This window comes from Poecilia latipinna, unplaced genomic scaffold, assembly GCF_001443285.1.
Source record: "Poecilia latipinna isolate Pla-1442-1.1 unplaced genomic scaffold, P_latipinna-1.0 Scaffold223, whole genome shotgun sequence".
NCBI classification, from domain to species: Eukaryota; Metazoa; Chordata; class Actinopteri; order Cyprinodontiformes; family Poeciliidae; genus Poecilia; species Poecilia latipinna.
The window spans coordinates 250,210-275,261 of record NW_015112839.1 but is presented as its reverse complement, the minus strand read 5'-3'; the positions used below and the strand labels follow the sequence as shown (position 1 = coordinate 275,261).

General features: G+C 39.6%; 1 protein-coding gene across 1 annotated transcript in view; it reads right to left on the bottom strand.

The window, feature by feature from the left end:
- fto (FTO alpha-ketoglutarate dependent dioxygenase) overlaps positions 1-25,052 on the bottom strand; it is a 159,085-nt gene that overhangs the window by 100,868 nt on the left and 33,165 nt on the right. Inside the window, exons 5-7 of the mRNA XM_015031929.1 lie at positions 23,612-23,691; positions 23,064-23,207; positions 14,712-14,831 (exon numbers count right to left, since the gene is read on the bottom strand). Coding sequence (XP_014887415.1) covers positions 14,712-14,831; positions 23,064-23,207; positions 23,612-23,691 — 344 coding nt within the window. The remainder of the gene's footprint in view (positions 1-14,711; positions 14,832-23,063; positions 23,208-23,611; positions 23,692-25,052) is intronic.

Below are 25,052 nucleotides of genomic sequence, written 5' to 3'. Positions count from 1 at the left end.
CACCACGTTCCCTTTTCTGTAACACAACACCACAGTTATAAAAAAGGTGTGTGGGTAACTGTATGTACATTAGTTCTGCCATCTGCCTGTTGTCACAAGATCGTAGATCGTTCGAAATTTGGGGAATATCTGAAATTAAATTTACTCTACTTCCCAGAGATTGGTTGATAATGTACGAGCGGATGTGCTCTGTATGTGTGTGAATGTGTGTGTTTACTATGTCTCACACTGTAAGGCTCATTTTTCACACAAATACCTCATTGTGAGAACCCATTGCTCCTTATGGGGCCCAAAACCCAGACCCCGTAGAAAGGAGTGCTGTTTTGGGACCAAGGTGTGAATTGAATTGAATTAAATTTACATTAGGATTAGTTATAGGCATGTACTTGCAGTGGTTAGATTTAGAGTCAGGGTTTTTAGATTTTGAAGTAGCACAAATTATTATCAAAATTTGATACCACAAAGTATTATTCATTTAGATATGTTTATTTCCTCTTTGTTGCTACAGTTTTTTTTATCATACCAACAAGGGATGGTCTTTAACTCTTAAAATTCCACAAAAATCTTGTTATCCTATATACATAAAAACAAGAATTTTAATAAACATCAGTGAAAAAAAGATATCAGTTCCAGAATTTCTCAATATATATACACGGAATATTATTTGGGAGAAGCAGTGGTCTGCTGCTATAGACTCCACATAACAACCACTTTCTCTGGCATCTCATTAAAAAGGCTTTACACCACATGGGCAAAATGATGGAGAGTTTGTAAAATCGTGAATAAAACTGCTTTCCTAGATGCAAAGAAACTAACATAACATTTTTGTTTTTGGTTGGGTATTTTTCTAAATTTTTTAACACCCACACTGATCATAACAAATATTATATTCAAAGACTATATATTCATTTCTTTGTTCATTTTAAAAAAGTTATCTTCAGAACCTGAGATGGATGCCAGGGGATTGTAGTTATTATTATTGTGTGAGCATGTGTGTATGTGCTTTTGTGAGAGGGTAACGGTGAGTGTGCTGATGTGGTCTTGCCATCTCCATGGTGACAGAAACCAAGGCCTTTCTACCGCGTTGACCTCTGCAGGGTCTTGGGCGCCATCAATTACGTCAGCTAGTAAAATGGGCTTCGCAAAACACAGCAGATTATATGGAGTGTAAAACATTAGAAAAATGTGTCTAAAACATCAGAGCAACTTGTTTGAAGTGACAAAGGGTTGGGGAGAAATAGAGACAGACCCGAAAAGGAGAGACCCCTGACATGTGATTTTGTTTGAAGGCTTTGTAACACACTCAAGTGGGCAGGGACGCTTTCTTTGACCCTTACGGCAGTCCATCTTTTGGGCAGAATACGAGCAGGATGGACGGACATATGCTTTGCACAGGGTCAAATGAAGCAGAACTCACAGGCTTTTGTGCCGCTTTCTTTTGGTGTGAGAAGAAAAGGCAAATCTGCTGTCAGGTTGCAATCCAACGCACCCACAAAAATCACATAAAAAGTTTGCATCCTGTTTTTTTGTACTTAATTTTTTGGACAAGTTTTTGTCTCTGACTTATCATGAACGGATGTGGATTCAATTGTATTTAATGGCTCAGTCACATAGGTCCTAGCGTGAATGAGTTTTCCAGGAGGGCGAAAAAAGGATAGTGCAAAACCTCCTGAGCGGACTGGCTTGAATGCGCAATCCATCCATCACAGTGAAGCTTTGAGAGGCCCTTTGACTAATTCAGGACAATAAAGACAGAGCTGGACAGAGATGTTTGCGATGAGCGCGACACTCAAGCACCTTCTGCTCTCTTAAAACCCCCCTTTCTCTCTTTCAGTTTATGAAAGCTGAGTCTAGATTCCAGCTAGATAGCAGATTGCGATCAGTGCCTCATTCTCCTGCCAGTAGAAAGCTTTTTGCTGACTGGGGCCAAAGCCAGTCTTTTTAAGCCCAAGAGTTACAGTGTTACTCACACTGCACCATACATCAGGTCTTCAAAAATGCTAAACCAATAAAATGAGTTTCCATCCATCTTGACATGCTCACATAGAAGAATTTGGTTTTAGAAGAGGGGGAAATGCCCGCCGGGGCAGAAATGCACAGCTAACAAAGTTTTGATAGACTGCGTGGGTTCTGGGAAGTAGTGATTCTTCAGTTTTAGCATCTGGCAGGAGTAGTGAGATTTTACAGGCCTTCTTAAATGTCATGTCTTACATCAAATGTGAATTAGCTATAGCAGTACAGTAAAAAAGAGTGACTGTATCTTAAGTGCAGCAGATTGGGATCTCTAAAATTATAGGTTCCGTGCCATGACATACTGTGCAGTCTCTTAAAACTACGAGGGGTGAGCAACATTTTATAAGGGAAACCTGGTTTAACCAAAGCTAGGATTGCATCACTAACCAAATGGAGTTTCCCATGACAGCATTCAAAGTAATTAGTAAAACAAAAGCATTTTTCACAAATGCTGAGAAAGAGAGATCATTTTGTCACATCAGAGAAGGGCCTTGTTTAAAACATAGGGAATGTTTGCAAACCTCCCTGAACAAATGGGTGTTTAGCAAATTACACAACAAAATGCCATTACTATCTCAATGCCAGATATCTATAGGATGATCTGATGAATGCTGGTACAAGTCCTTCATCAGCAACTATAAAACGTAAACTAAATAAGTAATGACTTCATTGCTGGACCCCATAACTTGAATAAAAAATATAAGACTGAAGTCCAGAGACAACTTTATGGAATGATAACAACTGATTATGAATTGATAGAAACAAAATGTATTTGCTTGCTAACGTGGACCACCAGTATATCTGTGCAAAGAGTTACTCTGTTGATGGTGTACCTGGCTTCATTGATTCCTAGAAAAAACACGCCTTGTTTAAGAGGCTCTAGGAGCCTTCAGTTGACAAATTAAATCTCGGTAATGTCAAGCAAGGCCTGGATGAGAAAAAGATCCTAGAGGTTCCTATAGAAGCCTTAACAGTCAACATCTTTGGTGGGATTTTTAAGAAGCCAATTCCAGCACAGGAGCAATCAAGCATTGCTGATCTATAGATTTTTTTGCACATAAGAAATTCATGAATTCTGAATCTTACTTTTCAATCAAAATCTGTCATCTGCAGTTTTCCTGTGTAAATAAATCCAGTGCTTCACTGCATTATTTAAACCCCTCCACAGCTTTGGTTGTTGAGTTGCAGACAATGGCACACATTAGTAAGCAGTTAAATATAACTGGATTAGGAACTCACATATGCGTACTGTCTACTACAGTCTGGCATGAAAATCTCACACACTAAAAGCTTTTACATTTAATAATGCCTGTTCAACAAAGCCGTATACATTCTTCAAAGATCTGAGAGAACGCTGATATAATCTAATTAAGTAAAAGGAATTAAAACTGAATATGGTACTCGTTGGACTGAGTTACTTCATGGATGTTATTATTGAAATAAATCAAAAATCTGCCATACAGTGTAGTCACATCCAAGAGCTCAAACAGATCAAACTTTTTTGTGTTTGTGTGTGTCTGTGTTGGCTCTCTGTGGTTGTATTTTTAGTTTCATCTTTCCTCAAAAGAGTCGCTAATAAGAATGATGTTTGGTGGCCAACTTTTATTGCAAGTGTGCTTTATCTAATCAGCATTTGGAAACAAACCCCAAAGGATTTTTCAAACAATCTGTTCTTTGAAAACATTACTAAACAACAAAAAGCAGGGAGATCAAGCCTGCTTATCAATTCTGATGCTTATCAGTTCTGGAAAGGCAGAAAAGCAAAAAAACTGAATTAATGTAGGTGGTTTTTAATCACAGAATGCTTCTTGAATAGTTACCCCTAAACAAACATACTTCACTTATAGATTGTAATCTAAATGAATTTTGTTTTAGATTCAGAATACTCACATCTCCAAATACCAAATTTCTTGAAACATTCACCCAGGTGCTTTTCACTCTCATTATGTTTTGTGTGTATGTGCACGTGTGAATGGTTCTCAGCCAGGGAGGCTGATGAGAGCGGCTAAAAGGTGTTTATGAGACTGTTAGCCAGGAGAGGATGCTGCCCTGCAGCTTTCACCCAAATAAAAGAGTAATTCATTACTTCCAACATGACCCTCTCATTACGCACAAATAGGAATTAATGACTGCTATATCGGGCGCTCCCAGCTGAGTGAGGCGGGGCTCGCTAAAGGGCTAGCGTTAATTACAATGTCCTACATCTCACCCATTTAACACCACACATCGGATCTCTTTTTGCAGAGAAGGAATAGCAATGGCCTTTCACTGCGCAAGGATGGACACTCTGAACGCCAGAAATGTAACTGTTAATGTAAAAACAGAGAACTGTCAGTTGAAAAAGAAAACAGTTGTAAAAAAATGTTTTTTACAGAGTTTTACTAGAGAACAAAGATCTTCAGTTTGATCTCAAGTGTGCTGTGCTTCTTGTGCTGTACAAGCCTTCTTTTGAAAAGGCGTTGACAAGAACTTCACTCAATGCTCCTTGGATTTCCTCTTTAATGTACACCATCATCTTGTTTACAGCATCAGCTTTACTATCGTTTCATATTTGCTGAGAACTTTTATTTATGATGATGCTTGCCAAGCTGCTACTGCTTCCAAACATTTGACCTTTCAGGCAGTCAGAAGTGTGATTATTGGCCAATATGAGAAGACTGCATGGTGTTTATGACAACAGACAGAGACACTGATGTAGGTGGTGCACTCCAGTTGTACACTGCAAGAAGCTGTAAAAATTGATATTGGCTGTTTTGCCAATATCAAGTATCACTAAGTAATTCTGTTCAATTGTTACTTAAATTCTCTTGTTATTTCAAATAGTTCATAATTCCACACACATTCACAAAGCTCCTACTTCCAGATAAAGTCTTAGTTGAGTTCAACAAATTCCACGTTTACCGTTGTGATGGTAGGACGGATGGATAATGGTTATCACAATGACTTGATATGGAAAGATGGCATTCTTTAACAACAGGTTTTGGACGTTTTATTTTTTATTTTTTTACCTCCTTTGCAATTCTGCTAACCGTGCAAGATAAACATGGATCATAATCCAGTCAAGCGACTAGCCCACTAAAACAGAAAGTTGTAAATTACAAACTGGGAGCCCAATTTATTCACCTTTAGCCTTTTTACTTATCTTTATCCTGGATGCCAATAAAATGTAGCTGAAAATGCATTTTTACTACATACAAATCTGACACAAACATTAGTAAGGTAAAAGATTTGTGTTATAGGGAATAAATTATACCTGGTCTTGGTTGGTTCTCTAAATGGTTTCTGCTTAAGCTACTCACAATAATAAACTCAAAAGCAGTATTTTGGGACATCTTAAGATCAAAAACAGTAAAATAATCTGGAAGAAATCAGTTGACTAATTTGATTAGTGGTCATCTTATTAATGGCCAACCCCTTTTTGTTTTATGACTGGTGCACAGAAGTGTATTCAGTTTATCTTTGGATCTTGAGCTCACTGGTGCATAACAATACCAAAAAACGGATTACCTTGCTAACACCTATCTTCTATTTTTGTCCCTAATTAGGCTTTAACTGTTTTTCTTCCACTTTTAGGGGATCTACAATTGGGGTGGGCTGTTTTGATTTTCATTAATTGGTTTCATTTATTGTTTCAACTGTGTGGGTAAAATAAAGCCCTCAGAGACAGCAGCTGTGATTAGGGGCTCTGGAAATAAATGTGAGATGAATCTGAGCTGGAGATAAACAATAATAAAAATGGCAACCACGGGAGCTGATTAAAATTCAGATTTGGATTTAAAAGACTTGTTTAAGAGAATATACAGAGCTCTGGATTGCAGACCTGTATCTGTGTTCAGTTTGGCTTGCAGAGCTCATTTGGAGGTTGCAACCAAAAACTTTATATATAGAAGCATTACTTTGCAAAGTAGTGCTTAGCTGTGAAGTGTAATAATAATGATAAATGGTTTTCTTCTAATGAAGAGCTTAAAATTCAAAGTGCAAAACTACCATTTGCAGCCATTAGTTCCAAGTCTTAAGGTTTGTGTCTCACCAACTTTGTAAATCTTCATTGCACAATACTTCCAGTCTTACTAGCTGAAGAGCACCTGTGAAAATATATTTTTCAATTCTCAACATATTTTTATTTGGATTTCACTTTTGTATTTGATAGGGCCTGCTCACCACATGAATGTGTTTAATCTGAATCATTACACTGTTACTCTGGCTGCATGTTTAGAGCCTTGATTTTTTTTTTTTTTTTTGTTAGTTTTGTTTTGTTTTCCTGGAAGGTGAACTACTGCCTCCGTGTCAAGTATTTTCCAGACTCAAACATGTTTTCTTCCAGGACCACCCAGTATTTAACTCCATCACCATAATATGGCGTTGCCATCACCTTGCTTCACCCTGGTGACGGTGAGTTAAGAGTGTACAATTATTCACCCAGCATAGCACGTAGACAAAGAAGGATAATTTTGGTCTCATCTAACTAAGCACCTTGAAATGCCTTCTGTCTCCCTTAAAGGCTTGTGAAGCGTCTTATGGCTCTTTAACACCAATTTAACAATCTTACTACTCTTCCATGCAGGCAAGAACAACGAATACTTGTCTTTTAAACAGATTATCTCACCTAAACTGTGACTCTCTGGTGTTACCATAGTGGCTATTTTGTCATTTGGTTCTTTATTTGTTAGGCCTGTTAGCATAGACCGCAGTGCTTAAAAAAAACCTAGCACTACCTGTTCAGAATGTTAGCATCTCTGGTTTGCGCTTTGGTCTTCATGAAGCAGGTGGTTCCCTAATGTTGTCGAACAAACATCTAAGTATGTCACTCAAAGATATTGATGGTAACATTTTGCACAGATGATGGGCATATTTATTAGGTCAGTTTTAAAGACATTTGGTTGCCCAGATTTCATTAAAGGGTATCAGAATAAAATTTTTGTATGTGTCAAAATACTTTAGAAACCAAGTGTCCCCTTTTAGGCCAAGATCACAATTATGCACCACTTTGTGTTACCACGTCACCTCGATTGAAGGCTATCACGAGACAAAATGGGAAAATATTATTGCAAGACACTGCAACTATCCCTGAGCTAGACGCTATATTTTTAATGTGTAAAATGATTACATAAATATGTACATGAAATCTAATTTCTTGTCTTAATGACAAATAAGGATGTTTTCTTTTGTCAATGGCAATGTCTTTTGCTAAACTTCTATGACATGATTGCCTGTGAGAGGAGTAAACAATTACACCTGGATCAAAGTAGAGCCATAATTATATGTCAAATGCTGGTTAGCATTAGCGTCTCTCGTCAGGTAGAAGAGGGGCGGGCATTGCTGTGAGATGTTCGGAAATATCTCTTTCATCTTTTTATACTTTCTCCCCCATCAAGGCATGTTTTAACAAACACACACTTCATCCTTCATCTCTCTTTTGCTCTCTTTTTTTTGATGGTATGACACAGGAAGAAGCTGAGCCCTGCAGCCAACGCCGCCGTCCGCACTGAATGCGATTAAAGTGAGCAGTGATTAATCTGGGCTGCCCCATAAGTCCTCTTTACCACTTTAATGGATGTTATCTCCCCCTCCTCTGAAGGCTTATCTTGCTGATCGGGGCCAAGGATGAGGAGAGGAAAGGAAGGGAGGGAGAGTGGCTACGGGTAGGGGGGAAGAAATCAAACCAAATCCATACAGAGGTAAGTAAATGAATAAGCAAGTAAATAAAGTGAGTAAATAAATAAAAGCAGGGATTGAGGGTGCTGCTAAGCGGATAAGGCAGATCAGTCTCTGTAAAGTGCTCATTTGTTTTCTAAGAAGACGAGACAAGCTGCCTTCGAAGCCCACAGACGGAATTAAAGGAAAAAAAATCCTGTCGACGTTACAATTCCGAGGACAAAACTTTGAATAAATCTTCTCACAATAACAGTGAAAAGATAAGGTGACGACAGTACGTAGCCGTCATTCTAAGGCAGTAAATAAAGTAAATAAATAAACGCCATTACTTTCTGTGCAGTTTCTACATTCAGACAAGCAGTCAATAATGATGATATTTCCCTCAGGTGCAGCAGTGTAACAAGCTTGGTCAGGTTTGAATTAATTGTGACAGAAAATACTAATTTCATCCCACACAGCGTTTAAGACATGATGTTATTGGAAGAATGAAATTTTAATAAAATAGTACAAATTCTGACAACAGAATAATAACCTTAATTTTACTGAGAATACTAAAATATAAGGCACATCAGCAGTTGCAGTAACTTCTTCACACATTCTTTACTTGGCCTAACCTGAATTGCTTTATAATAATAATAATAATAATAATAATAATAATAATACATTTTATTTGTATGATTTAGAACAGTTTCTAAAAACTCAGATACTTTATTTACAGAAATCACACAAAATTACAAACAGATTACTTTAGTACATCAAACAAAATCGTAAACGGGAAAAAAGAAACCTTACATACAACAAAAACTAGACATGGGCCGGTTACTGCTATCAAGCCCGTTTTAAAACTAATTTGCCTTCACACTGTTCTTAGTATTTGTGCCAAACAAAGTAACCAGAGTTATGAACATAAGGCACAGGGTTACCCCTCTCCCACCTATTGCTGCACACTGCTAGACAGCAGGCTGAAGGAAGACCAAATCATATTTTTTTTTTTTTCATTTGTATGATAATGAGCCAAAGGCAATTATTTACTCAAACTGACAATAAGGATTTACTCTCCTCTATTCTCAGCCTGTCAAGCTTATAAAGGTAATGTAGCCTCTAACTACATTTGGCAAGTTACCAGAGGCACAACTTGGTAACCTGAACAGATTAGCTTGTTACTATATAAAGAACAGAAGAACAAAACTGAATATGAATGTATAAAATTCATTAGGGTTTTTTTATAAGATGCCATATTTCACTCAAGTTGTTTTTCGGCTTATTTTTCTGAATTCCAAATTTTAGATTTCACGACATTGGCTTTAGTAAAACAAAAGAAATAAAATAAAATGAATTCTGGTGGAAAATCAGTGTCTGAATTTTTTTTTTTTATAAAACAGATGTCATAAAACTAAACTAACAATAAATTGTGGGTTTTTTTTATTCTACAGCTTTGCTCAAATCTGTCTAAGATCATTTTTGCTTGTTCTGTATAAATATCAAAATCACAATGAAAAAGTGTCTTTGTTCATCTTTCACAAAAGGCCATCACACCATGAGACCCTAATACCGCCTCATGCCTGTTTTAAACTTCTCAAAATGGACACTAGTGTTTTTGTTCTATTATGCGAGCGCAGCCATAATACTGTGACAGGGTTAAAGCTGTTCAGGGCTTTCATTTTCCCTTTTTTTCCCTCCCCACTCCGGCTTACAGCGATGTTGCAGTGAGATTCTGTCGTAGACAAACCTCTGCGGGATTCCATTCAACACTAGTGTACATCTTTAGGTACAAAGCTGCGGGCTGCACTGGCTCCAGGTAACATAAACGCTCCCTTCAAGCCACCGCGTATATCTGCCCATGGAAATTCTCTAAAGGGGTTTAAGCGTTTATGAAGAAACACTATCAGGCACTGCCGAAAAATTCAGCTTACCCTGTTGAATAGGGACTTCAAAGAGAATTGCAAATACCTTCGCACCGCTACATTTTCTCCCCTCTTCTCTCCCCTTTTTCTTGCTCTGCCTCAACGCGTCTCTTCCTGGTTCTTTTCATTTTCTTTTTTCATGCTTCCAAACATGAGCCGCTGTGTGATGTAAAATGTATTATCAGCCATATATTTCCTCTTTAAATGAATAATAACAATAATCTCAGAGTAATTTCTTTCTTACACAGCTCTGTCTAAATAGGGCAAAGCAAGCAAGCTAATAAAGAGCTGTGGATAAACAAGGCCGCGCAGTAATGAACGTGTGGATTAGGGCCTCCAGTCTATGTTCGGCGATAAGGGGAAAAACAGCGACTACTATCCAGGTAAGAGCACTTACTGGCTGTCAGGGAAGGATAAACTACTCTGCAGCTCCACTATTTACTTCCTACACTCACATTGTGGACACACAAACAGAAACACTGATGGTTACAAATAAATCAACACTCGCACGCTCATTCACACACACCGTCAGCGCATAAGAACCACAAAGAATCGGAATAAAATAAACGTATAAGCCTATTTACTGAGGACAGAGCTCTAAACGCAAAACAATATGCCGCATACACACAGTGTGATTTAATGTTAGAGATAATAAATGGCTTCATAATGAGCAATAAAAACGGTCCTTAAACAGTTTACTGCTTAGTTCACACTTATAATTAATCTGGGTTGCATGTGTGCATTTAAAGTGGGAATAAAACTCTGTGCAAGTAAAAGAGAAAAATGAGTGCTGGGAAACATCTGCTGCATCATGCAGCTGTAAAAGAAAAAAAAAAGAGAGAAAAACAAAGAAAACTGCCTTTTTCCCACCTCACCTGGACCAGGAAGCTCTCTAGAAATTTTTTTTACACACACGCATGCACACAAAAAAATGTTCTGTGAATTATTTAGCACAACGGGAAACCATAACATTTATAATGTTTTACAAAGCCATCAAATAAAGAGAGAGGGGATTAATTGCCCCGGTCCGACCTTAAAATAATTATTTTGAGCGGTGCAACTCTAAACTCCAACGAAATTGATACACTTTGATAATTAGATTCTTGGCACTGACCCGCTGAAGTCAATAAAGGTTATTAAGGCCAATTGCTGTCTAAACGCATTACAGGCAGAGTAAACTGTCCGTCGGAGGCCCCTGCTACTCTAGCGCCAATATGATAATCCATTCTCCGTCCTGGGGGTTTCTTCCCCAGCGCCTGTGTCTCCACTCTGCCATACAAAACCAGATTGGATTCGCTTAACCTTTCCAGGACTTTGATCAAATGAGCTCACACAGCAATAACATTTACATTGAACCCCACCCCCTCCCCAACACACACACACACATGCACACACAAACGTTCTCTCACTTCTCTCCACCTCCTCCTCCGATTCTACAGACTCTCCATCCCTCTTTCTACACCCTCTCCACCCACCCCCTCGTCTGCACGTTTGCTCAATAACCTAATCAGCTCTTGATGGCGGCCGGGCCAGGCCGCGTATATTTGCAAGCGCTACCCACCTCAGCAGCCCGAATTGTTTCCGAGGACTGTTATTACAGTGAGGAGTTTGGCGGGGGGGCTGAAATGGTCACCAAACATTATCCCTGTGCAAACACACAAATGTACAAAAGCTAGCCTCTATTATAAATCAGAGAGAGCTTTGCGATAATGTAGCTCACGAGTGAGTTTGTTTGTGACCAAACCGTCAGAAAACAGGGACTGACAGGTTGGGTGAACGGAGCGGAGGGAGACGCGGCCCCGACACCACTTCCTGTTTTGTACGTCTTGAAGTATACAAATGTATTCAACAGTGTGGATCCCGTTTATAATGAAAGTGGATTAATTTCCTTGATATGCGTTGAAAAGATTTCCATCTACAAGACTCGCTCTCCTGTCAAATGAAAAGGGGCTGGGGGGGTGGGCAGAGATATGGTGAGATGGAGGAAAAGAAAGAGGGAGAACTAGAGAAATAAAGAGCGAGAGTAAGAAGGAGAAGAAGAAGAAGAAGAAGGAGATGGAGTGCATTGAAATCTCTTTGCAAGTGCTGGCTTTTGAAGTTGTGAGATGAGCAGCCACAGAAGTCAGAAAAGTGACAAATTAGGGAAAAAGCTGTACTGCGCAAGCAGAGCTGCTAAATCAATTAAAGTCATGCCGAGTGCATACATTAACATCAATGGCTTGTGCAAACACACGCAAACACACGCGTACACACACAAGCAAAAAGGACAACAGAAAGAGAGAGAGAGAGAGAGAGAGAGAGAAATGTGCTCATGAGCTCGCCATCGCTTCTCCCCCTACAGTGAAAAGAAGAAAGATAAAAAAAAATACCACGCAGGTATTTAAAATATTCTGCATAGAGCCAAGATCTTCTGCCTATTGTGACTCACAAAGAGGCCATTCATTGTTGCTAGTTTAAGGAAATGTCACTATTGTACGACTCCAACGATAGCAGAGTCCTGGGGGAACGCGAGGCTCGGAGCCAGGCGGGTCTAAACGCAATCCAGCACCCCGGATCACAGGGGAACATAGAAACCTTTCAGCTCCTGCCCTTCTTCCACCTGCCCGAAACAACCTTTACCTACCTTTACCTTTATACACATTATCACTATGCTGCGCTCTCACGTGAAGTACACTTGAAGATTATTCGGGAGTCTTATAAAAGAAAAAAAAAAAGAAAAAACAGAGGTGCCCAGCAAGCCGGTGGACTCGTTTTGTTTTGCTTCTTTATACATTTATTTATGTATTTTATCAGAATGTCATTCAAATAGAAGGATGAGCATTTGCATGACAACAGGCTGAGGAGCAGAGAGGGAGCCCCAGGGAGAGACAGTATCCACATACAGGAGCCAGTCTCTCCATATTGCAATATTCTTCATACAGACTAACAAACGCATACGCAGCCCAGCGCATCCCACAACGCTGCTGCTAAATATGACAATAAAGCAAGGAAGCCTGGCGGTTTGTATTACTATTTTAGCAGGATGAAACAATAGGCCCTTTTATTGCTACAGCGCAGTATATAAAACAATACGGTGTCATTTTATAAAGCCTATTTAAATAGACACGTATTTGGTTTTTTAAAATACTCACACCGATATCAGATTTGACTAAAAAAAAAAAAAAAATAGCGTCGCATTAAAATCCACTCCGCAGGCAACCAAAATATGTAAATAAATAAATGGTAAACAGCATCTGCTCACACTAGGTCACTCGTATTTCACCAAATTAGACGGCGCTGTCAATTGCCAGCTTCAAAATGTAAAATATATGCCAATATAGGGGACTGCAGGAGAGACCACCATTATTTAAATAACTCAAAGTAATTTAGGGAAATGTGTTTTAATCCAATGGCAGAAAAGCCTCGGCTATCAAAAGCTCCCAAAGAGAAATCTATAAGCCATATTTATGAAGTGCTGTTTCATCAGCGTATCTGAGGTCGATGCATGTATGTAAATACTGCTAGCAAAAGCAATAATGTTGTCTTTCATCACAATAGAGAATCATTACCTTTGTGTGCTGTGCCAGTGTTTTATTTATTATTTTTTTCCTTTTTTTTTTTGGTGTGTTTCTTTTACATCTATTTCTTTCTCCAGAGGAGATGCTGCCTTTGCTTTTTGACATTGTAACAAAAATAAATTATTTAGGCAAATACATAAATAAAGTTAATTTATTATAATAAACATATGACAGTGTAATTTCAAGTTTTAAAAAAAGAAAAATACTGGAGAAATTATATTGCCAAGTGTGCTATGTTTCTACTTAAAAGAATTTCAACTTTATTTACAGTATCATATATAGTTTTCACTGAAAAGCACAAAATTACTAAAGAATACCTACACAAGAAACTTTCCACTTTAGCAATGCCCTGTCCCAAACACCGGTCCGAATCACACACTTCTTCTGGACCCAGAGGTGGAGCTCTAAAGCCCCCTCACCCACTCTCTGTCAGGGTCTCCGGCTGGCTGAGACAGAGCGGGCCTGCCGCTAGAGCCAAGCAGCAGCAGCGGCACAGGCACCACTCTCCCCTCCAGCCCCTGTCTTTATCCCCGCCTGAGCATTAGATGTGATTACTGCTCAGCGCTCGACACTGACAGAGACCGAGAGCTCCCAGAGACAGCAGGAGCGGGAGAGAGACTGACTGCAGGGAGGAAAAGAGGAGCTCCGCTCTCCGCTGAAGAAGCAGCTGCTACAGTGATGCAAGAGTGCCCCCTGCTGCTTCTCGTATCTGGGTATGGAAAACATAATCATATATATATATATATATATATATATATATCATTAAAGAGTATAGTAGATAAACTTTTCAAATCAAAACCTAATGGAGGCATAAACCAACAGCATAATTACTATGTACTGACTTAACTGTAAATCTGATGTTCTAATCCTACTGTTTTTTTTTCTTTAAAAATCGTATATCCGCAACGTGAGCTTGCACGGTGAGCAGCTAAAAACCATTAATTCCCTCGCGTCACTGGACAGCAGATCGCTTACAGTTGAAGCTCATCACCAAAATCTAAATCATTTAAATACCAGTGGAAACCTGCAACTACAAGAAGAGCCTATAAAGATTTGCCCAATAAATATTGGCAATGGTTTAAAATGTTTCACATGCCATTTAAAAAAAATGTAAATGAAAACAATATTTTTAAAATATACTTCTTTATATTATATTATTATATTTTGGAAGTGCCTCATTTCTTATCAAAAATACATTTCTTGGTTTAATAAGTAAAGTTTTACATTAAAATCTGCCAGGGATATGAATAGTTTTGGGCTGAACTGCCTAATAAAAGAAATAATATTAATCTGATTATTACTACTTAATAGAAGTTATTTATTCAAAGTATACCATATGTTACCATTTTTAAATTACCTATTGTAAATGGATCCTCATAATTAGGACTACCATTAATAAATCTAGTACTTCTTATCAATTATCAAATATTAATTAATGGACTTTTTAAACACATGTAAAAACAGTTTAATAGTTTTGGTGGTACTCCTTTAAAATGTACTGAATTGGAAGGAGTTGTAGTTTGGTGTACAAAGTGTTTCTGTTCTATTTTTTCCTAAGCAGTGTGTCTTGAAACCGATTTACCATGGTCTCCATGAGCTTCCAGTCCTTCTCCAGCTGCTCCATCGGTCGGGTCCACCAGCTGCAGAAGCGGGCGTAACGCTGGCCCTGAAACCAATACTGCCGCAGCCATTCAAACTCCACCTACGGAAACACAAACAAGCAATGAGAAATACCAACAGCATGCAAACACTAAAATGTTCACCATCTTAAACGCATGTAGACTCAGTCAAGCTAAAATTTGCTATAATTCTAAATAAACTCATGGGAAAATAAAAAATAAAAAGAATAATTATCTTCTTTTGGTGTTGCATGTAAAGACTAAAGCATTTAATTGTAGGATATTAAACGAATCCATGGTTGGAATAAATAAAAATGTTGTCATTTTAATATTAAGTAAAAAAAATGTTTTTGATATGTCAAATCTCATAATTACTTCAAATAATATATATATTTTGGTATATTTTTCACCCATGGAGGCCGTCATTTTTTCACCTCCGGGGTTGTTGACGCAATTGGGTCTGTTCTATGATATAGTGTTTGACTGGTGCAAATTTAGACAATATCATGTCGGCTTCAATTTAATAAAATTAAATAGTGCGCTGACTAAAACTTCCGAAAGACCTATTTGTGCCCTCAACCAGCGAGAAAAACTGATGAAGGCCCTAACAGGTGGTCCTTACCTTGGCAAGCTAAAACCAAAGCCCGTGTAAACAGTTTTTACTCAGAGTGCCTAAACCCTAAACCCCACCAGCGCCTAGCGAGCGACAGACGAAGTGTATATTAAACCACGGACAGACTCCCTGGCCAAGACGGTCAAGTCTCCCGTCTTGGCCAGGAAACTACCGTATTTTGTCATTGTTTCCCGCCGTTATTTCCCGAAAATGTCTCGTAATATAATAATTTCGTGAGAACCCCGACTTTCCCCGCTTCCCCTAGCCGCCCTACGCTCTGACGTGGCAGTGTAACAACATGGCGACGTCTTCTGCTTCTTCGTCTTTTTTATGATGGTTGGCAAGCAACGTTTAGATGTGCAATACCGCCATCTACTGGACTGGACTGATGACAATATTTTATTTGAATTTATAAAATGAAAAAAAAAAAAAAAAACAGGCTACTGTATTTTTTTTGTATTGTATTTACATCTGAAATAAATATTTCTCAAATAAAGTCTATTGTTATAACTAATTATGGAGATGAACATGTTGCATATTCCTTTACAAAAAAATAAGCAAAAATTAAGCCAAAATTTGGGTGTAGTGAAGAATACAAATAGTTTCACGCCCTTTTAATTTAGTAGGCAACACAGAAAATCCTTTGGTCAGATGAGACTGAAATGCAACTTTTAGGTCACTCTGAAGACACCATCTTTACTATAATCATGGCAGTATCATGCTGGGAAAGCTGTCAGAATTGAAAGAATGGAGAATGATTATAATGCATAAAATATGTTGGATGCTGAGTCTCCCTTGCAACCCTGCAAGGATACGCATGTTAGATAATGGTTGAATGTTAGATTCTGAAAAAGAATTAAAGCTGGGTTAGACCTTACAGAACAACAACTCTGACCATAGATTGCAGTCACCAGATGTGCAAAACTGGTAGCGACAGCTCCTAGAAGATTTGTAGATGAAATTGCAACCAAAGGTGATTCTACAAGTGAGGGTAAATTTAGATTTAACACCCAACACTTTTCAGATTTTTTTTGCAGAACGTTTTGAAAACCATATATTGTACAATTTTTGCACCTCTTTGTGCATCCATTATATAAAATCATAATTAAGTATATTGATTATGGTTGGAATGTGAAAAAATGTGGGGGAAAAAAGTATGAATATTTTTGGACACGATAGTGTCATACAGCATCCAAAATAACAGAAATAACAGCAGCACGTGTGTTCATTTGTATTCCACATTACAGAATCCAGTATTTAAGTGCTTCTAATTGATAGCCACCATGTTATCTTGTTTATTGAAAGAAGGAAATACATAATATAGGTTTGAATATCTCTAGAAAAGCGGTTTTGGTAATTTGCTAATCTGGAGCGATGCGTGTTTACACAACAGCAATGAAAGACATCTTCATTGATGTCAGAGAAAGCATTGTTGCTGAATATTGATTTGGGAATGTTTCTAAGGACATTTCCAAACCATTTAGAGACCATCCTCCAACACCGAAAATATTTTTTTAAAGGACACATTAGACAATCAGGTTAAGATGGATAGCAATGATCCATGAGGTGAAAGGCCCATCAGAACCTCAGCAAGGTTGACAATGGAAAATTATATTATTATTATCATGAGTCTATTTACCGACGTATTCTAGAGAAAAACGTGTGAACATCAGACCAACAGCTGAAGGCTGGACAAAAGGACGACGACGTTAAGCACAGCAACAAATCTGCACTCAAATGGCTACAAAATAAAAACCTCCATGTTGCAGTAAAGCACTGATGGCACAGACTACAATTAATAAATGCTCTAGCCATAGATAACAAACATTCACTTCTTTTAAAGACACAAAGTTGGAAACAAAGAATACAGTTGCACCAAATAATGTATATGAGTGGATCTGTGCACCTTGGAGTGAGCACACCTGAAAACCCCACCCATCTTCCCCTCCTCTGCTGCACCGTCTGGAGCTGACAGTGTCTGCTGTGGAGCTACCCCCCACCCCACCCCCTTCCTCTCTCCTCTGCTTGGAGTGTTTTTGTTTCCTGCTCTTTTGAAGTGCTGAATTAATCCTCGGAAAGGATGCTACGCGTAGCCAGGTGTAGCCCTGCTACTTCTGCGTATGTTGTTCAGCTTGCATGTTTGTCAGTTTGGGCCTGTGCTGAGCGAGCTTCGGTGTGTTTGTGCCTCTGCTTGTACCTGTCTGCTTAAGTGTGCGAGTGGCTTTGGTAATGTTTCTGCGGAACATGGCCATGTGAGTGTGTGTGTCAGAGATTGCTCCAAATGTTGCCAGCATCAACTGAAGGTGCTGAGTTGCCCTCCTCCCCCAAAACGTCCCACGAAGCGGCATTCACCCAAAACAATGCAAACCCCATTAAAGCCTGATGTAGACAACTGCACAGCACAAAGTCTACTGGCATACAATGGGGCCGTATATCACATGGAACTCAAAGCACTATTGTTTCCCTTCTGACAACTATTTTTGTTTATTCTTCTCCTAGCAGAGCATTAGCAAACGGATGAAGATGAGACTTTTCAGCTGTAAACGTCCAAATAATCTCGACGAGTTTAAGCGGAATAATACAGCTGAAAATGTCCTATGGAATTAAAAAATGAAATCCTTTTTAAGGATTCTTTTTGTCATTTTATCTGATGTCTCATACAAAGTATTCTGTGTTTAACACAACTTTTCAAGTCCCAAAATACAGTTACTTGGAAAAGTTTTTATACCTCTTGAACTTTTTTATATGCTGTCATGTTACAAATGTAAGTTTTAACGTACTTCACTACAGATTTTATGTGAGAGACCCACACAAAGTAACGCACTGTGAAGTGGAGGGAAACAGGGTTTTCTAAAACCTTTGCTCTTATATCTGCAAATAAAATCTAGTGCAACTTTAAAAGTTTTCTGTTTAGAAAATAGAAGCTACCAGTGTGTGATATAATCTTAGTATAACTCCAGCTGTTCTTTGAAGGCCTCAGAGGCTTTCTAGTGAACATTATTGAAAAAAATGTAGACCAAGGAACACAGCAACAGCTCAGGGAAAAAAATGTAGAGAAGCTTAAAGCAGGGTTAGGTTAAAAATAAACAACACCCCAATATTTTAGAGAGATGAATGAGTGAATCCATCATCTGAAAATACAAGGAATATAACAAAACTGCAAACTAAGAGAGAGACATGGCAGTCATTGTAAAATCGGTCGGGCAAGAAGACCATTAATCAGAGAACCAACCAAGAGGAGGAGTTATTGATGCATGACATCAAAATTAAACTTTTTGTTCTACATATGAATGGAGGAAAACTAACACTGCACATCACAACAGTGAAACACGAGGGTGTCATCATCACATAGTGTAAGTCCATCTTCAAGCAGGCCAACTGTAAACACTCAGTCAGCCATGCAATGGAACACTTTGAATTAAACTATATTTATGTGCTGGAATGGTCCAGTCAAAGTTCAAACCTTGATTAAAACAAGAAATTGTGGCAAAACTGGAAATTTGTGCTTTACATGTGCTCCATGTGTAATTGGCCTTCATCTTTCAGGCCTAAGATGAAATATCGTTGAAAAGTTTTGAACAATCTTTTCCAAAACTCTTCTTTCAAAATGTTGACATTTTTATGTGGTCATTGTTGTGTCAGGTGAGTTTCACCTTCCCCTCCATCACCCCCAAAACAACAAAGGACAAGAACTATTTACACAAACAACCCAAGTGAGGGCTGTCTGAGGTAGAAGCTGTGCACAGAGTCATCCTGCCATTTACTCCCAAAAGGCTCTGATCTCAGTGGGGATGACATGCAAGGACTGGTGCATGTCAGGGAGAATACACAGCCAGTGGCACTGCTCAGCAGCCTCCCAGTCGCTCCATACAACACACCCTTCAAAGAAATGTCATCCTTTATGGTCCCTTCAACACACTCCAGATCCACTCCCCTTCGATCACTACAGCTCAAACACACAACAAAGCCGCGAGGGCCAATATCGGACGTCCTTTTCTCCCAGGCTGTCCCTCCTTCTGTCTCTCTGATTGTCTGCCTGTCCTTTGGTGGGAAGAAACCAACCTGTGTCTCCACTTTGAGCTGACACGGCTGCCTGTCCCCCACAGCGCAGGCCAGAGGCAACCACAAAGCAGGCCATCTAAAAGCAACCGAGGAGCGTTGGCTATTTGGTATTTGGAGTGTGGCCACCCAGCTGAGAGCTGCCAGGCAGGAAACTCGGACTAAATGCCACCTTCCCGTGCAGGCGGATCGAAAGTCTGTGCGAAAAAAAAAAAAAAAAGAGGAGAGGCTGTTAGGCTGAGTTTTTCCTCTGAGAAGGTAAGGGAGGGTGACTCCCCTGCGGCAGTCGCTGTCATCTCTCCAGGTGATAGACACACTAACTACACATTAGCTTCAAATTAGTCCAGCGACCACCCACTATGGCATCTCTGCTGGTAAAGCTCTGAAAACCTCGTTTTTTCCTCCCATTTAATGAGGCACAATTATATATATTTTTTTCTTCACACCTTCACAGTATTCCCCAGAGCGGGTCCAATCAATTTCCAGGGCCGGAGCCCTCAGGTGAGGGTTGATGAGAGTGTAATCGATCCCTCTCTGGCCTTCTCTGTTTACCAATCCCTGCCTCCTCACACAAGAGCCAGAATAACTGCTTTCCCCAAACTCTCTGTGAGTCTCCCCACTACTACCACACACTTGCCAGAGTGGGTGTATATCTGCAAGGGTATGACTGCACAAAATAACGTGAGCCTTTTCCATGTATATCTTTAGCAATAAAAAGCTCTTGTTTTATTTTCCAATATTATTATGAAGAACGTCAGTAATAATACTACTTCACAATCCTTGAATTTAGCAACAAGTAATGCGAAACAGAGGCCACTATAGCACAAAAACATCTTAAAAAATACAAATAAACTGCAATTTATGAGAATACAATGATTGTATAATCTTTATGGTGGTTAAAAAAAAAAAAACACAAAAAAATGTGTAGAGAACCTCAGGAGGCATCGTGACCCTAAAACGAACACTGGAAGGCTAAACACACTTTATTCAGTTTACTTTCTGTCAGATGAGGAAAAAAGACTATTCCCTTCCTTCAATATTTGGAGACTAGCTCATATGTGGGGTGGGAGGTGTCCCTCAGGGCACTCTGTCACACGCCCACCTGGGAAGAGACATAGTGGCTTTAAATGAGACAAGACATTTGTGTCTGGAATTAGCATTTCAAAGCCTAACATGCACACAGGGGCCATGTGGTGGTATTATGTTAGACTTATTTGACTGACTAGGACAGCAGGTAAGATTAAAAGGAGACAGAGAGACAAGGGCTAAACAGGTGGGAACTTTTCTTTATTTCAGTTTCTGCCTCCCTTCAATATCTGCTTCAATTAGGCACCTTGCTCCATTCCCAAACGAAGACAGACGGATGGCAGATGCTCTACTCCCTCACAATCAGGCCCCACCTATTACCTCTGACAAACGCCAGCCCCCCTGACCCTCCTTCAACTGCACGGCATCAATAGACTGTCAGCCGGTGCGTGGTTTAGCACTTTTTGAGCAAAGACCCACAAAGGCGCTGCTCAGGTCAGGTCGCCCGCGTGTCTCAGGCTTGTTCACTCCTCGGTCGTCCATGTCAAACACGACCTGTGCAATGTGCACCCACCAAGCACCAAAGAGGGCCGCCATCATAAATAACTCCACCAACAATACATCATTTAGCTGGGTGTTCTGCTCTCGTGGGCAACTCCAAACAAATGGCCACATCGATCATTGCGAGAGCCGGGAAGGGTAGGCCCGAGCCCCTGAGAACACCCCCTTCTTACTTAAGCACTTAAACACACACACCCACACACGCAAACACGCACATACACCAATGCTTGTATAAAAAGCTCCTTGTTTTCGTGAATCAACGTACCTTACCGTCCTGGTGGAAGCCAACGCCTGGTAATCCTGTGGCGCTCTGTGGCTAACTAGCAGGTGTTGCTACCTGAAACAACGCAGCAGTTCTCCAGACGCAGGCAGCCCTGTTGTTTGGCAGCGCGGAATGCTTAATATCGTCTTCAACCTTTAAACAACCTTATGTCAGACTCATCTGTCATGGCATCCTGCTGAGAGTCCCGGATGCCGGCGTCTGCTAGGATGTGCAATTTGGGCGCAGGGGTGTAAAAAGGGTGAGAGGTGAGATGGTATATTAACTGCTGGCCTGCAGCAAGTTATGGCAGGAGGCTGAGGCCTTCTCTTTGTTGACCTCACTTTATCCCTTGAAACCCCGAGCCAGCATCACTCATTGTTTTATATGAAAAGAGGTTAGAGGCAGGACAGGGGCACGGCTCCATCTTTAGGAAGCATATGGAGAGCCTATTGGCTTGCGATCCATCACAAGGCAAGACAAATGAGAGCAACCTGGATTTCATATTGTAGACATTTCCCTAAGTATAACAACAAAGTACGGTAAGCAGAGGGTGGGCAGCTGGCAAGCTCCTGTTCTGCCATTCAAAGAGCTTCAACCTGCCATTAAACAAATCCCCGAATGAGCTAAAACTCTCACGATGCAGAAAAAAACACTGAGATCAGTTAATGAGAAACTGTATTAAAGTTATCATAGCCCCTTAAAACAATGTGCTTTATCAAGAGTTTATGAAACAGACGTCAGAGTTGGGCTAAAAACAATATCATAAGCCTTGAACATCTGAAGAAAGTGATCAAAGATGGACGGAGCTAAATACAGGACAATCCTAAAAAAACAACCAGGACATACATTTTAACAGAGGCTCTCCATCTTTCGTGACTGAGTTTGAGCTATTTTACAAGGAAGTCAGAAAAGGTCAGCGCTGCAAGGTGGGTCTACAAATTATCATTTAAGTGGCTGAACTCAAACAAATGCTACACGTGTTTTTCTTTATCACAATGCGAGTCAATCACATAAAACCACAAGAAAATACACTGAAGTTTGTTGTTGCAATTTAACAGAATGTGAAACTGTAAATGTCCAATAGAATTAAATGTTTTAGGTGAAACTGAATGGCCCAAAAAATGCTGAAAAAATAATTAATCAAAGCCATCAGTTTCGCAGACTGATGGATAGGTAATCTAAACGGCCTCATTTGTAAGATTTCTGTCTCAACTTTCTCATGCAGAACATTAAGTCAACAAAAAAGATTATAACGTATGTAAGTGCACAGGATTTACATACGTCACAAGTGTTTATATCCATACGACAGAAAAAGCACAAATATATGTTGGCACTAATACATTTGCTTCCTTAATTAGACGCTTATCCCTGTAATTTTCAGAGAACACCTTCAGTGTATTCAACAACAATTTCTGCTGTCTGGATTAAATCATCATCATCATCTTATTTGCAGATGGATCTTTGTTGTTTTGAACCTGCTTGCGGTACCAGATGGGTGGGGATTAAAGCTCTGGGGCCACTCAGACAGAATCAGAGAGGTTCACATTCATAAATGAATAAATGTGAACTCTTGAAGACAATGCCATTCTGCACATTTTGTCTGGCACAAATCCTGCTAATTTGAATATTTCCATTTTGAACAAATTCAAATACCTTTCTAAAACTTTAAATTCGACTCAAAGAATGTAGAAACAGCTACTAACCACCAAAGGCGTACACACAGGAAATGAAAAACAAGTAAATGTATGCATTCATGTGCGCTTGAAGGTTAACACACAACCACCGTGGCCCCACCTCATTGTGAATCTCCTCACAGTGCTGTAATGCTGTCGGCTGAAGGGTCACCAGGCTGTGGGAGCCCGTCTCGGGGTCAGTGTGCAGGTTGGACAGGGCCTCCTGGCACCGTGACTGGATGTAGGTCAGGGTCCCCTTAGAACACTGATAGGAACGAGACCAGTGTCACAAACAACGCCACGACACGGAGGAGCTACACAAGGTTATTAATCAAATGTGGCTTTGAAACAGCTGATAATGTACATCAAAACAAATTAAAACAATCAATATTTCTCTTTTTTTTTAATAAGCAAAAAGGTTTAATTAAAAAAAAATCTCAAATTATATTTCAGATAAAATATGTTAAATTGTGTAAAAATAATTATAAAAAAGAAAATCAGACAGGGTAATATATAAATAATTAAAAAAATAGAGAAAATTTATTTTATAAAATTAAAGTAAGGTATGAATAAATGATTAATCTTCATTTGATAATAATTGTGTTCTTTAGTAAAACTAGCAGCAAGTTACATATTATTTTCAGAGCAAATAAAAATCTAACGTCTCACCTCGGCCACTCTGTGAGTTGAGCTGAAGCGTGCCGTTTCTCCAGCGAGGACGCAGTGCTGGTGGGTGTTGTTCAGGTCATCTGGCAAAAGCAGCAAGCAGAAAAAAATACACTCATCAGCACAACAACCGACATCGTCGCTGCACACCACCAAACCAGGAAACAAGAAGCCAATCCTCGATGCTGAAAGGAGCATATTGATGTGGAATTGATTGTTAATGGGAATAAAAGGGAGATATTACAACAGAAAAACAGATGAAAAGCGAACAGTGAATTAGACTAAATCAACTTGTACACTCGGACAGATTCCCATCGGCCCAGCATCGACTCAGATAGAGGGAAGAGCACTGTAATATAATTTTTAATTACCAAACAGAACCAGATCGCACTCAATCTGTCAAGATGGAAGCGCCATACCAGCAAACATTTGTCCAATATCACACAAGCTTTACAGTGAGGCCTTAGCGCTGTTTCCTGTGTATCCCGCCATGTGTTTCTTTGTGTGTATAGATGTTTCTCAGCTCTGCCATTATTTGCCTCCTACCAATAATTAATTTAGCCATGACAGAGCTGTCATTCACAGCACATGTGCATATTTACACCCGCCTTGAGCAAGAGTACACCAGCTAATGCCTGTGATTTGAAAGTCAAACAGCCAAATGCTTTAGGAAGAAGATATTATTGTTTGGTGGAAGGATGTGGGGGGGGGGAACAAAAAGAAGAAGAAGACGGCGACAAACAAAACAACTTGCCGGTGTTTTCTTCACCCTGATGAGATTGTGAAGGATTAGGTCTCTGGGCAGAATTACTCTGCGTCTTTAAAACTGTTTATATCCAATAACAAATTATCTCCATCAATCTGCTCTTTTCTTGGCGCCTCTAATGCAGCCAGTGGGATCAGGAGGGAGTCGAGGCAAACTCGATAACTGTAATAAATATTTATCTTTCTTTCAACCCCTGTGCCTGCTGCCACTTGTCCTCCTTTTCCAGGAAGCAGGCTTTTAAATATATTGGGTCAACTCTTTTCTGCAGTTCCCCCCTGTGCAATGGGAGCTGGAAATCAGATTATTGAACAGACCCGGTGTCAAGACTTGCATTGTTCTTTTTTAACCACTGAAATTCCATTTGGGCGGAAATGATGGTGATTCAATTTGCCTCCAGCAGCTTAGACATTAGCAGTTCAAAGGGGCCAGCCGCCGACAAATGGTGCTGAAATTATATAATGGCGTATGTGGTTATACACCATTGTAGTTACCTTTTAATACAGCAAAACTACTTATCAAGGGGTGTATGTCACAAAAAAACACAAGTACAATATATTTTAACACCCGCTTTAGTTGTGTCTGCCTCGAATGTGAGGATTTTGGATGAGGGAGGGGTGCCGTGCCTAAGAATTGCAATGCGTGATGCATCTTTGAGCGATGCGAGTTCTGAAAATTTAT